Genomic DNA, 16,157 nt, shown 5'->3' with positions numbered 1-16,157 from the left:
GAAAGTGTTTAAGCTTTGAATTTTTTTTCATCAAATACGCAATTTTTTAAAAAACAATTCTTGTTAGTTTTGGGTCCACTCATATGGCCCCCCAGTTATTCAGTAGGAATTTCTCAGCTGCATTGTGTGCCTCATTTGAGTGCCTGGCTAGTAGCAGGGAACTCCAGCATTAGTAGATCTGTGCAGTGCCCGAGTACTGAAGCAGAAACACTGCATCAGGTGCTGCAAATACTGGGTGTGTGTTGGTCAGCACTGCATAGGGCCTTGCTACAAACATACCCAGTACATTCACCCTCAAAAGACAGTTACAATTAAGGTAACAGACACGCAGCCCACCCAGCTAGAAAGGAAGCACCAGCCCATGTGCCACATTTGAAAATAAAAATAAATATTCAGTGTATCTGTCGGCAGGTCACAAAAGAGCAAAATTAAATGTAGGAAATTCTGGTAGAATGTAAATACTTTTGGATTAAAGGAGGCCTTTGACCGAAGAGCACAAGCACCGAGAGGACCTTTTTTTCCATTTATTTCTTTATTTTCAAGTTTTGTTCCAAGAGTGTGAAACACAATATTCTTATGCACCAATTGATATTCTATTGTAATCAAGACTATATCGATCAAGAGAGAGCAGAGAAGTTTCAATTTATGCTATAATTTGATATTTATTAAATTCCACTATTTCTGCACAAATGTAACTTTTTAAAAGCAAAGTAGCTAGGCCTTTAAGAGATGAAATTTTTGACACTTCATTTACACAACCAGAAGCAGCTGTTCATGAAATATTTCAGCTTTACTTCAAATCACAAATTAGATTTCTCTTAATTAACTTTATTAATTTCAAGCTATTCAACATTTTTCCCCAAAATTAAATCACATGCTGGTCAGTTTGATGCCCTGTTTATTCATTTCCTACTCTGTTTAGCTATGAAAATACACACAAAAACCTATTGTGCTAATTTTCCCTCAAAGCACTAAATAAGTTTCTCTTAATTACCCTGGTTGTCTTTTGATCTACTGGCAAACACATTGCAGTGAGAACAAAGCATACAAAAATTGCCAGTGATTCTTCTCAGGCCATTTGACAACTGGCTCCAAAATCAGAATATACCAACTTAACATAGAAGGCATGAGCTGCAGCAAACTTGAATACCTTATCAAGCTGACATGCAACTTAAACTTGACATTGTCACAAACCACAGAACATACACAGCTGACAGATACCAAATCCTATCACAAGGCTACATACCAGGGCAAAATCTGTACTACAGCATTAAACCATCCAAAATATATAATTGATAATTACACTAGAATAGACATAGATAATGTCTTGATAATATACTCATCTTCCTTACAAGATTTTTTAGTACCTACTGTACAAGTCAAAGAAACAACAATTGTCAATATTCATCAATTGTGTACTCCCTATTTTCAACCATCCTTGTACATATACAGTTGCACCACCAACTCTGTGGACACAACAACAATAATACACAAGGTGTAACCTTAGCAGACTGGGCAGAGAGGAATAAACTACAACTTCTTTTGGACACTAGGCAGAGACCCCCTTTGAATCTGCAAGGTGGAGGAGAGGATATAATCCTGACTTACTTTTTTAACCACAGGGCCACAACTAAGCCACACTATTACAGCACTAGACAACAACTTTCTAAAATCTGAGCATCAACTAATTGTTATCACACTAGGCATAACCACTCCCCATCAATTGCTCCCTTCCTCTACCTAGATGGAATTTTAGAAAGGCTAACAAATTCAAAATAACCTTAGATGAACTTCATTAAAAATTAGAGAGCTATCAAAGCTTTTGCCACCTTAGTAATTAGCTCTGCCAAAAATTCTACACACCAAGAAGTAAAAATCTTATATTTCTTATTGGAATAAATATTGCCAAAAACTGTACGATTATTATGAATGCACAAGAGACCAGGCACTACATGGACAACTGCTACAGCCCTTAATAATGCCAAGAACAGTTAGATGGAAATCAACACTATGGAACCTCAACTTTAAATACAGCAGCCAAACAGCAGCAAGTTCACAGCACAAACTACGAACCGGATAAAAAGCTCACCATTTCCTCTGACTCCCCTGGCTCAGAAGTCATAGCCAAAATAATGAAACATTTATCAAATACCTCAACCGATAAGACACAAAAGTAAGAAGTGAGGCACGCAACTGGGGACAAATTACTTAAAAGCCACCAATAGGTCTTTCTATTATGAACCTCACCACAATGGGAGAACCCAGTGCAGCAATCAAATTATGAAAACTGAGAAAAGCTACAGGTTTAGAATTGCTATCTCAAAGCCTGGGAAAAACTTTGCTTTGCCAGAAAGTTACAGACCAATTGCACTTCAAGATCCTTAAAATAATACTTTATGTGTGTCCACCAGCCTTTGTAAATAATGGCATACCAATAGAGCAAGCTGGTTTTATGTTGGTAAGAAGCTTTTGTGATCAGGTCCTCTCAAGCAAAACCTACATAGAGAGAGGATTCCAACAATGACTCCAAGCATCCACTGTGCTTGTAGATTTAAGTTCAGCCTATGATACATGTTAAAAAGAAGTACTACTGCTGAGGGTGTACCAACTTACTTCTTGCAAATACTTTCTTAATCTATTCAATGAGATGTTCAGTGACAAGACTTTTCCAAGTACACCTCAGTGAGAAGAGAATTATTTTACACAGTTTACTAATAGGACTACCACAAAGATCCATACTAGCTCCTCTAACGTTTAATATACACTACTCAGACATAGTGCTAATAACATCTCAGGAATTAAAGTATGAAGATGATTGCCATCAGTACTTAGAGTTTGAGCTTTGCTGAAATGGAGGATGTATTGACATTAGGCTTTGGGGCATAATTAGTGAATATTTCAAAAAGTAGGGCTTCACCCAAATCCAAACAAAACTGAAGTCACATTGTTCCATCTTAACAGAGAAGCTCAAAGAGCTGTTGTTATTCACTATGATGGAGCCATATTGAAACATAATGCACATACTAGATACCTCAGTATCATCTCAAGGGAACACTCATCTTCATATAACGCCTGGGAAAATAATTAGCAAAAATCAAAACTACAATAACAGGATTCAGACAGTTGACAATATACCATGGAATGCTACCATCAAAACTTTAAGAATTGGCACAATAGCCCTTGTACACTCAACCACAGAATACTATGCTACTTCTGGATTAATAGCTGCCATACCAACCTTGCTGACAAGTAGCTATAAAGCAGGCAATATGAACCATAATTGGAACAACTCCTCTCCTCTCATCCAATTACTGAACGTTGTCGCACCTCCAAAAACTATAGACTAGCAGCCCACAAATCACAGTTGGAACAATGTAATACCAACCTATCTCTTCCCATTCATTTCAATGTAAATTTCCTTAAATGGCAGAAGCTGACACTGAAACCACCAACTAATTCAACACCTTCAACTTAAATGATGATTGGACATCACTTTGGCAAGATCAGAATGACATGAAATCCCACCTCATGACACATCCAGCTTTGAAGGTACCAGGATTTTCTCTTCCCAGAAGACAGTGGTGCAACATCAACAAGATTCACACAATAAGAGTCCCGATTCAATGTGGAACTACATAATGCCCCCAATGCAACCAATGTGGGGCTGAATAGTAAACAATTGCCCAGTTGGCCCTGTTTTGTCCCCAGTACATCCTTCAGATGTGTGGTACAAGGCATCCATGGCCTCGCCACCAAACCACTGGAATGTCTGGCCCACAGTGATCTGTGTTTGTGATAAAAATAAAAAGTAAATAAAATATTGCAATGACCAAAATAGATATCTTTCATTTAAGTTTTCAACAGTTATTGTAATTTCCCACTCTTCATTTGGGTATGAAAATTTGTATTAAAATCCATCATGTAATTTTTAGGGAGTCTTGTTTCCTGTCTGCTCTAACAACTGACCTACGAAATAAACATTCAGTTGTAAAAAACAAAATCTTTACCAACATAAGAAACATAATTCTATTTTTATTTGTTTTGAACTGTGTAATATGAGTTTTTATTAGACTAAGAGTAAAGGTGTTTGCTGTGAACAAGTTGTAATCCTGCTACGCTGTCCTCCTAGTTGTGTCTGGTATGGATATGCCTGAGCCCTCCATTAATATACTTGTGTCATACACAACTCAATAATTTTTGAGGAGTTCTCCAATGACATTCTTCAATCACTGAGTTTCAATAGACAGCTAATCAAAAACTTTAACACTATATGTTCATCATTTCCTATATGTGGTGAGTTGTTAGCTTTATAAATTGAGTTTTGTATATAACACTTAGGATTTCCATGGCCTTATTAGAAATGTTTCTGTATTTTACAAAATTATCCCAGTTTTAAGAGTATAATTTCAATTTACATTTATGTGAGTATATAGCTTTAGTTATTCTTTTTCTTTATATTAGCAACCACACAGAACATTACATTTTGACAGTATTAGCACTATTAGCATTCATAGTCAGCAATAATCTTTCAAATGATCTGTCTTACCTGGAAACATCCTCATAAATCCTGTAGCACCACCAAATAGTTGCCAAGATATGGTAGGATCACTCTTAAGATTCTGAATGAATACTTCATCCAGCCCCTCTGACCACTTAATTCCATCATAAACATCCCCTCCTACAACAGAAGATACTTGCACTTCAGTGTTTCTACATTTATTTAATGTAAAAAAATGTTCACAGCTATTTTTCATCTATCATTGTATAAACACAAGGTTTTTTGTATATAATTACATGGCTACTTCTCAAACCAAGGGACTGAAACAAATATGCAGTATTAAAATGAAAGCTGTCCTACTTTAATGGCACTTATGAGCTCCTGGATGATGCGTACAGCAATGGTGGTGACTTTATACTATTTCCGAGTAAATATTGTGTATCAGTGTTCAGATTAATGCCTTGACCATCAGTTATACATTTTCTAACTTTTTTGCCTCAACGTGAAGAAGCATTATGTCATTGTGTGTCTCTTTTCAAGTAGTCTCAAATCCTATGAAGAAAGAAACTCATTCCATTTAAAATACTTAAGTTGCATTGATTTCTCAGTAAGTACTAACAAGAAAACATTACCCACTAGGCCTCATATTTTAAGGAGAAGATAACACCCCCAGTAACTGAACCTGGATGAAAATTTGGGCCATAATTCTCACAGTATCCAGTTATTACCTTCTGAACATACAGCTTTTAAAATTTTTTGTTACTAGCTCTGCCTCATCTCAACTGCCTTATACCCAAGCATGAAGTATTGTACACTAGACTGACAACCAGAGCCCCCCTTTCCCCAGGTGTTGAAGGCGAGGGAGAAGGAGGGTTGAGAGGTTTACGTCTGCCCAGTGTGTTTTGAAATCTTGCTTGAGAACATGTTATTTAGCCAAAAAATAGGGGCATTTGAAGGATGTTGCTACACTACTAGAAGGTGATGTTGTGCCAAGCTGTTAAACCTGTGGGCAAAAAACCCTTGAATACACAGAAGCCGTATGCATCCAGCAGTTGTCAATATCCTGATCCAGCTGGTGATATCAGCAATGAAGAAGTGAGTGACAAACAGGGCAAGTGAAGTTTAGAACCTATACATGCAGAAGGTCACAACTGCGCACTATCAGAATTCTGGCCGAAATTTTGAAATGAGATCAATTGCTGGTGTTGCAAGAGAGATCGATTGCTGGGGTTGGTTTCTTGCAAGTGTTCTTTTTTCTCCTTAAAATATAAGGTCAAGTTGGTGATGTTTCCATGTAAGTTGAGAATATTAAGTTCACTACAAAATATTCAGCAATATGATTCCATTTAGTGATAAAGCTGCAGCCCAATGATAAAATTATAATAATACGAAGCTGCTTCTTAATTTTAGAATATTTAATAAGAAGCATTGTGGCACTACTTAAGTCCTTTATGATTACTTATGAGATATTGGAATAAAATTCAGGTAAGGCATCCTGCTTTAAATTTTTCTCATCATTTGTAAACTGAGCTTAGGAAAATTGTAACGGAATCCCTCCTGTGTCTTTTTCTGAACAACACTTCTGCTAAACCTATGGTTCTCATTAATGACAGTTCACTAAATGCTTCACATTGGAAATACTAAGATTAATTTCTGTGTGCTAATAACTAACATTTGTGTGCTAATTAGATAGAGCTCTTTCCCTCAAAACCGAACAGAAATTATATTTGCACAATGACTAATACAAGTCATGGACAATGTACTATTTATTTTTTGATCTTTGCACATGTGTACAGGCTCTCTCTTGTGTTATCTGAAGAGTATTTTATTGTGCGTAACATGTCAAACATAATATATGCTTGTAAAAATATGAGGGCATGCAGAAAAGTAATGCCTCCAAATTTATGTGAAAACTCTTTAAACTGTTTAAATAAAACATATGTTATTAACATTCTAGATCTTTATTCTTCACATCTACATATTTGCAGCTCTCTTGTGCTAGAGAGCTTCTAACTGTGACATGTGACGTGGCGCTGTGTATCACAACTGTGTTGGTGTGTGAGAAACAGCATATTGTAATTGAGTTTCAAATTCAAAGGGTTCACCCACACTTGGACCACACTCTCCTGACAATGCCAGACCACACTCGAGTGCTGAGACATCTCCAGCAGCCTGATGCCTTGGGTTCACTATCATCGGTCATCCTCCACATGGTCCTGATTTGGCCCCATCAGATTTTCATCTGTTTCCAAAACTTAAAGAATGTCTTCGAAGAATTTTACTTTGATAGTGATGAATCAGTGCAAGCAGAGGTGAGGTTGTGACTTCATCAACAATGTCAAAAATTCTAAAGTGACGGTATTAACAAACTGATATCACACTGGGAGAACTGTGTTCATCGCCAGGGTGACTATGTTGAGGAATAAATATGTAGAAATGAAGAGTAAAGATGTAGAATGTGAATAATGTTTGGTTTATTCATGAAACTTTAAGAGTTTTCACATAAAAATTTTGGAGGCATTAGTTTTCAGCATGCCATCATAGCTGCGGACAGCAAACTTCCATCTATCATGAAGAGTGTGTTTACAACCTCCAAATAATCATTCCTCCTATTTACTATCCATGGTGTGTTTGGTTGATCATGTTTCAGCTACTAGTTGGAATTTCTTGAATGGTGTAACAATGAAGTTCCACGGCACTGAGAAACTCATTGACATCAGGAACTAGAATTTGAGGAACTTTGTGGTTTGAAATTTACTGCATAGTATATCTGCATAAATAGCATTGTAAAACCAAATATAATGCAACTTGGAGCAACTGCAGAACAAATTGCAGCATGGAACCTGGAACTGAAAGACCAAGGTATGGTTGAGTCAATGACATGGCTCCATTAGTTGCAAGTGGAAGCATCAGATATGTCAATAAAAATTACACTGAATTTTTTAACAAAAAAAGCAAGATGCTCATTCTGTCCAAATGGAATTTTTTCATTTAACATGAATGAAGCTAGGGACTGCATTAGTAACATCCCTAAATATGCAAGTATAGCTTTACGTACAGAACTAAATGATTTGGCAGTTGATGAGTTACACAAACAAATTTAAAGATACAGTCCTATGTTTGTAGCTACAATATTTGGTTTCTGATGAGCCACAGAGTCAAATATAATATGTATCGTTTTACACACACAAGTGCACGATTCAGTTTTGAGGGATAAATTCCTGGACACACTGTTAGATAGTTGTAAAAGTTGCTGACAGGCTTAGTAGGTGTTCTCAGAAAAGCAAATACCTGATAAAATGGGTGTTTCAGTTGTAGTGTAAAATAAAACTTAGGCAGTGTCAGATACAGCTATTGTAATTTTTATGAAATTGTCAATCACGTATACAAAGGTGTTTCAGTGGGTAACTGTGTTAGTAATGAAGCTACCTTTCTTTTCAAAAAACAAATTAATCAGATTTCTTACTCTTCAACGTATTTCCCTTTACGGAGATATACACTTTACCATCTCAGCCATTTATGCAATCCATCTGGAAGGTAGAAATTATCAAGCTCACTAAAGCACACCTCTGTCTTAACAATGAGCATCTGATTTGTGCAGAATTTTACATGTAAGAAATTTCTATGTGTTAGGGAACAAATCTAAATCTAATGGAGCCAATTTGGGTAAATAAGGGGGTGTGCAGTTTTGAAGTCATCGTTCCAGATGAATGTGCTAGCTCATTTGTCATGGTGAAACAGCACTTTCTTCTTTGCCAAATGGTTCCATATTTCCTTCAATTTCTAATCAAGACAGTTCAGTATCTCATTTACTATTGTACAGTGATGACTTTTAGTTTTTCTAAGAAGTCTGTTGACACCCTTTGCATCCCAAATAGCTGTCCAGAGGCGATACGACCATCTTCATCTTTTTTTGAAACAGATTCACTGGAAGCAATACATAGTTATGATTTTTGCTTGGTTTCTAGAATGTAAGAATGAATCTAATCTCACTGGCGGTGACAATTCAGAGCACAAAACCTTTCGGATCTCTCATAAACTGCTACAAACATAATTTTTTAATGATTTAGTCAATAACCATATCTGAAGGGTTTCCTATGGATTCCTCATCAAAACTCATTGAAGTTATTGTTACAATACTTCATTTTCATCACTAATTTTGAAAGATCACCATAAACGAAATCCAGTTTTTATTTTATAACATCTACATCTACAACCATACTTTGCAAACCACTGAAGTACATGGCAGAGGGTACTTCACATTTTAAGAGTGATTATTGTTTCTTCCTGTTCCATTCATGTATGGAATGTTGGAAGAATGACTATTTAAAATGCTGTAATTAATCTAATCTTGTCCCCATGGTCCCTATCGGAAAGACAGATAGTGAGTTGTATAATATTCCTAGAGTCATTATTCAAAGCCAGTTCTTGAAACTTTGTAAGTAAACATTATTTGGAAAGTTAAATCTATCATGTCTGGCAGTTCAGTTTCTTCAACATTTCTTTAGCACTCTCCCATGAATCAAACAAACCTGTGACTGTTCATGCTGACCTTCTCTGTACATATTCAATATCGTCTGTTAGTCCTATACGGTACTGGTTCCACACACTTAAGCTACATTCTAGGTGAATTGTAAGCAATCTCCTTTGTAGACTGATTGCATTTCCCTAGTATTCCATCAAGAAATCAAAGTTTTCCACCTGCTTTACCAATGACTGAGCCTATGTGAGCATTTCATTTCATGTCCTTAACAAAGTGTTATAATCAGATGTTTGTATGAGTTTACTGATTCCAACTTTGATTTGTTGGTACTACAGTCATAGAATACTACCTTTTTTTTTCATTTTGTGGAGTGCACAATTTTATATTTTTGATCATTTGAAGCAAGTTTCCAGTCTGTGTGACTTTTGAAATCTTACCAAAATCTTACTGAATATTTGTGCAGTTTTCTCCAGACAGTACTTCATTCAAGAACGAGCTCCAAATGATTACTCTACGAATATAGAACCACCTATGAATTGTGTCCATAGGAATTATGAGGACAAGATTATTAATTACAATATGCACAGAGGCATTTTAAACAGTAACTTTATCTTCGTATCCTCCCTACCAACAAATCCTGAATCTAGTGAAAAATTTTGCATGATACCCCACACCATCTACTTTTGATTAAATTTCGCTTGATACCCCACACCATCTACTTTTGATTATAAGTGTGTAGATGCAATACCGAGTTCAATGCTTATTGGAAATTGTGAATACTCCATCTACCTGACTGCCCTCCTCCACGGCTTTCAGGATGCCATGTGAGAAAAGAGCAAGTCGGATTTCACATGATCAATGTTTTCAAAATCCATGCTGGTTGGTATGGTGAAGACCATTCTGTTTCAGACAGCCCATTACATTTGACCTCGGAATATGCTCCAAGGTTCTACAAAAAATGAATATCAATGATATTTGAGAGCAGTTTTGTGGATCACTCCTACTACCCTTCTTGTAGGCGTGTGTGTAGCGATTTCAACTACTAGGGGCAGTTGCTTGTTTGAAGGATCTATGAGGTCTGCTCAAAAATTTCTGGAACATCTATACTTTTGTGACAAAGGTGTGTTGGAGCGAAATGCAGTTCACATCCCTGCACATGCCTGTGTTTAATGTGTAACCGCCAGATGCTTCATCGTCGTCTGTCTATTATTTTTTGTTCAGTGCTGCACTGAGTAGAATGTGTCGCATAGTATGCGAATTTCAAGATGGCAGAGTTAGAGGAGCAATGTGTCTGAATTAAATTTTGCATGGAACCCAAGAAAACCTTTACTGAGACGCACCAAATGATGCAGGAAGCCTACAGTGATGAGTGCTCAAGCTGCACTCCATGTTTTAAATGGTTCAAAAAGTTTAAAAATGGCCAACAGAAGCCAAAGGTGACTCTTGTTCAGGATGGCCTTCAATGTCTACTGACAATGTTCGTGCCAGAAACATCAATGAAATTGAGCATGCCAATCAAAGACTGACTGACTGAGAGATTGCAGAAGAATGTAACATCTCAATTGGATCATTTCATGATATCCTGACATAGCATCTTGGAATGCATCATGTTGCTGCCAAGTTTGTCCCACAGCTTATGAGTCAAGACCAGAAAGATCTTCACCTCACCGTCTGTGCTTTTAGATTGCACAAATGAAAACAAGATGTTCCTTAAGAAAATCATAACTGATAACGAGATGTGGTTCTTTGGTTATGATGTTGATACCAAGATTCAGTCTTCACAATGTGTCAGGAAAAGCACTCCAAGACCAAAAAAAGCTCATCAGGTCAGGTCGAGTGTCAAAGCCGTGCTGATAGTTTTCTTTGACTTTGAAGGATTAGCTCATCATGAATTAGTGCCACAGTGGCAAACTGTTAAGTCATGGTACTATCAAGATGTGTTGGGATTTCTGTGAGAAAATATGAGAAGGAAACAGCCTGAGATATGGGGAGACTATCCATGGCTCTTGCCTCACAGTAACGCACCTGCATTTTCATCACTGTTGTGTATGACTATTGCACAAAAAACAAAATCACTGGGCTGCCCCATCCTCCGTACTCTCCAGACCTGGCCCCTGTGGACTTTTTTTCTATTTGCAAAGTTGAAAACTCTGTTGAAAGGATGAAGATTTGCAAAATTAGATGTCATAAAAGAAAATCTGCATCTGACACTTTGCGCGATCCATCAAGAGACATACCAAGACTGCTGCCGGATGTGGAAATGGTGCTGGGAGCAGCGTACCAAATGCGAAGGAGAGTATTTTGAAGGAGACCATCGACAATAAGTAAAAGGAAAGTTCAGAAAAATTTTGTGGATAAAGTTTCAGAATTTTCTGAACAGACCTCATACAGTAGATTATAGTTAAAAAGAGGGGCTAGCTCGCCAAAACTTCTGAATAAAATCTGACAGGGATTCCATCGGGTCCTGGAGCTTTGTTCAATTTTAGTGATTTCAACTGCTTGTCAACAACACAGACACTAAATATTGATATCACTCATCTTTGCACTTGTATGAGGGTTAAATTGGAGCCATACATCTTTATTTTCATTTGCAAAGGACCATTTCAAAACCAAATCAACATTTCTGCTTTTACTTTGCTACCCCTAACCTCAGTCCCTTTTCCTTCCATGAATTCCCAGATATTAACTTTAAATATGATAAGCATTCCTTTGGATTTTGTGATGGATCCTTTCGTAACATTCTACTACAGTAGTCACCGAATGCTTGACTCATCACCCTCTTGACAGTCAAACATGTTTCACTCAGCATTTCCCTATAAACATAGCCCTATGCCTTCTTTTACACACACATCGTGTGGTTTCTCATCCAAAACCGAAATAAAAAACAAATGATATCACATTTATCTGTCTACAAGAAAAAGATATAGCAAAACTTTCTGGAAGGATTGCAAAATTCAAACTAAACTATAAATCAGAGGTATTTTTGTTTTAATGTTGTCAACCAGATGGCCAGATACAATGGTAACACCAAGCTGCATTAAAACGATGTATGTCTCAAAACATTATTGAACCATCCTCACAGAACACTCTGAATCAACATCCGTACCGGTTCCAGGCTAATTAGATGCCATGTAAGCTGACTGAGCATGGTTATTTTGCATATATGGCAGTGTCAATTATTTAAACATTGGTCAACCAAATGAACTTTAGCTGCTCTGTTAATTGTGCGTGAGTGCTGACCCCCCTCCCTCCCATCTACTATGGTCTTGCCACTGCCCCCCTCCCAAGGCAACACTGTTGCATGCTGACAACGGTAACCATTTGTGCTCTGTTACAATCACTGTTGTCAGCTTTACCACATAAAGTGGTCTTGTGATATAAAATGACTACACGTAAACGTGTTGTCCTTTCTACAAGAGATAAATAAGAGTTTAATGAAAGATTAGAAAGAGGTGAATCTACGAGGGCGGTTCAGAAAGTAACCTCCGATTGGTCACAGTGCGGGTTGTGGGGGGAGTAGCGACGCCATCTGTGTGTTCACGCACTCAACAGGTCAGTCGGCATCAAGCCGTGGTCGAGTGAACGTCGTACCTGCGCTAGTTTAGTTTTTGTGGCAGTTTGAAATGTGTGCTGCAATAGAAAACCCCGCCAAATGTGAAGTGCGTGCTGTCATAAGGTTTTTTACAGCCAAAGGATACTCTGCAGCAGCTATTCATCGTGAGCTTTGTGCCGTGTACGGACCAAGAGTTATGAGTGAAGGAGTTGTCCGTGAATGGGTACGTTTATTTAAAAGTGGACGAGAAAACGTTCATGATGAAGAGAGGAGTGGTAGACCATCATTGGTGACTGACGAACTCGTTCAGACAGTTGATGCAAAAGTTCGTGAAAATCGACGTTTCTCAATGTCGGAGTTGTCTACTGGTTTTCCACAGATTTCTAAGACTCTCTTGTACGAGATAGTGACAGCAAGATTGGGTTACCGTAAGTTCTGTGCACGATGGGTGCCCAAAATTCTTACCGACCACCACAAAACTCAAAGAATGGCCTCTGCATTAGACTTTCTGTCACGTTATGAGGACGGAGGAGAACCATTGTTAAACAGAATCGTGACTGCTGACAAAACCTGGATTAAGTACGTGAACCCTGAGACAAAAGAACAATCAAAGATGTGGGCACATTCAAATTCGCCTACCAAACCAAGAAAAGCCTCGCAAGATTTTTCTGCCAGAAAACTGATGGCAACGGTGTTTTGGGATGCCAAAGGGGTGTTGTTGGTTGAATTCATGGAACGTGGTACGACCATTAATCAAGATGTGTACTGTGAAACAATAAAGTTACGACGGGCTATACAGAACAAACGCCGTGGTATGCTGACTTCCGGTATCGTTTTTTTTGCACGATAACGCCCGTCCTCACTCTGCTCGCAGAACAACGGCCCTTCTTGAGTCTTTCAAGTGGGACGTTATCAACCATCCACCTTACAGCCCAGACCTGGCGCCAAGTGATTATCACCTCTTCATGCATTTGAAGAAATGGCTCGGGTCACAGCGGTTTGATGACGACGAAGAGCTCAAAGATGCGGTCACAGGCTGGCTCCAGGCACAAGCGGGTGATTTTTATGCAGAAGGAATTTCAAAGCTTGTGAAGAGATACGATAAGTGCCTCAATCGCTATGGAGACTATGTAGAAAAATAGTGCAAAGTTGTAGTTGTAAGATGTATATATTAAAATATTTTTATTTAACTTGGTGTATTTTTTTAAATCAACCGGAGGTTACTTTCTGAACGGCCCTCGTATTACCAATAATCTAATTAGTACAGGATTGGTAAGTTACCAGTTATGGATATAAATTAGAAAATAATAAATGAGTATCATAAATTTTATACCTAAGCTTATTCTACTGACAAATCACAAGTTTTAAAACTAAGAAGCTTACCACAAAAACAGATCTAGATGATGCTGTTGCTGTTTACCAGTGGTTTACACAAACAGGATTGCAAGGAGAATGTTTATCAGTCCCATTCCTGGAGGGCCACTAAATTTTAAGGCAAGCACAAGTTGATTAACATGTTTTAAGTCAAGACATGGCACTTGTAAGCATCAAATACAAGAAAAAGAAACTATCTGCTGATTATTCAGCAGCTGATTCTTTCAAAATCAAATTAAGAGACATATTGATGGAAGATTATGCTCTCAAAAACTCTTGCAGTGAAGAAATTAGGCTCATTTGGAGAACCTTGCCAAGAAAAACTGTTGCTTCCCCTCATGAATCAGCAGGACCTGGTCCTAAAATAAGCAAGGATTGCGTTACTACTTTATCGTGTACTATTGCTATTGGTAGTCATCAATTTCCTATGCTAGCCATCAAGAAAAGAAAGAAACCACATTTTTTCAAACACATTAATATGTATGGGATGCCTATTGTTTACACCTCACAAAAGAGTGCCTGTATGGACAGTATGATTTACATGGAATGGTTTATGGAAGCTGATCAGCTAAAGAATGATAAAAGGGAGAAAACATTATTGCTCCTTCACAACACACCCCATCCATCACGTGTATCTTAAGCCAAAAGGCCTTCTTCTGAATTAGACCACACACACACACACACACACACACACACACACACACACACACACAGACACACTTTCATGCTCAGGAAATTCTACTTGTTGGGGAGCACATATAAAACACAGACCAAGTCAATGTCAAATGGTAGATCTTCACAAAGTTATTCAAGCATGTAACTTATGAAAGTTTGCATTTGTTCATAACTCATGTGTTTGTTCCAATTATGTAACAGCCTGCTGATATACACAATGACCAATGCAAGACTTTGAACACTGTAGTGTTTATTCTCTGATCTTTGCAATTGTACACAGGCATGCTTTTTTTCTGCTTACAGCTTGTGTGGGTTGATATACAATTGTGTTTCTAGCTGTAACATGTACATTTTCAAATATTAATGCTATACAAAGTATCCCTAAATCACTAATACTTAGAAAACAACAATTAGAATTTTGATAAATTAGAAGGCACTGAGCAGCTCACAGGCACATTTAAATGTTGACTAAGCTATTGGATAATGTCCTTCATCAGATTTAGAAAAACATACATGTACTCATATATGTACATCCCACACACACATGACCACTGTTGTCTCTGGGCGCTGAGGTCCGACTACAGTAACAATCTCGCCTAGGGTGCTTGGTGGAGCTACAGAAGAGGCATAGGGTGGGGATGTGGAGGGATAGCAAGGCAGGGTTGGACAAGATGCTATATAGCACCTGTGGCAGTGTGCAATGACATGGCATGGGCAAGAGAGTGATCTGCTAAGTGCAGCATTGGGAGGTTGTGCTGGAGAAGAAAATGAGGAAAAGGGAGAAGCAGAGAAAGGAGGAAGAACTATAGAGGTACGCTGAGGGCAGAGGTGTGTGTGAGGCTGGAGTGGGATCATGTTAGGACACAGAAATAGTTGGAGGACAGGGACTTGTGAAGGTCGAGACTAGGGAAGTTCTGGGAATGAAGGATATGTTGTGGGAAGAGTTCCCACCTGTACAGTTCAATGGGAAGAGTTCAGATGGTACATACCGTGTAGCAGTTGCCAATGGTAAGCACACAATGCCGCACAGTACGATCAGTAATTAGGTAGTCTAACTGTCTCTTAGGCTCCCAGAGTTGCATCTAGCACCAAAACATACCTGTACATTACCACAGGCAGCTTGCAGCATCTTCCCCACCCTTATACTGCTAGCGTAGCCCTCCCATTCCATCCCATACCTCTTCTGTAACCATTATCACCCACCCCAGGTCACTACTCACTGCAGTGGGGTCTCGGTGCTTGGAGATAACATTGGCTGTGTGTTTCCGAGTTGCCCGTGTATGAATGTGTGCTTGTGTTTTCTACATCTGATGAAGGACTTTGTCTAATAGCTTAATCTACTTCTCAATGCACTTTTAAATGTGCCTATCTGTTGATCAGCACCACCCTTATGTAGTGAACAGCAATACATCCCAATTCATATAGTTGTTATGCCAATCCAGATTTTCCATTGTTTAATACTTAGAAAAGGATGAAAGGTTCTTTTTTTCTATTTAACTTTTTCTAATATTTATGCTCCTACTCTAATATAGAAGCATACGCTTACTGAACTCTTGCTAAAACTTAATGAGGGA

The 16,157-nt window shown here is 38.1% G+C and overlaps 1 protein-coding gene across 3 annotated transcripts in view; it reads right to left on the bottom strand.

Annotated features, from left to right (window-relative positions):
* The window catches only part of LOC126262734 (voltage-dependent calcium channel subunit alpha-2/delta-3-like), a 374,776-nt gene that overhangs the window by 195,728 nt on the left and 162,891 nt on the right, over positions 1–16,157 (bottom strand). For all 3 annotated transcript variants that reach the window (XM_049959539.1, XM_049959541.1, XM_049959538.1), the window contains exon 5: positions 4,547–4,678. In XM_049959539.1, the coding sequence (XP_049815496.1) occupies positions 4,547–4,678 (132 nt within the window). The remainder of the gene's footprint in view (positions 1–4,546; positions 4,679–16,157) is intronic.

This window comes from Schistocerca nitens, chromosome 6 (assembly GCF_023898315.1).
Source record: "Schistocerca nitens isolate TAMUIC-IGC-003100 chromosome 6, iqSchNite1.1, whole genome shotgun sequence".
Taxonomy (NCBI): Eukaryota; Metazoa; Arthropoda; class Insecta; order Orthoptera; family Acrididae; genus Schistocerca; species Schistocerca nitens.
This window is presented reverse-complemented; position numbering and strand designations above follow the sequence as displayed.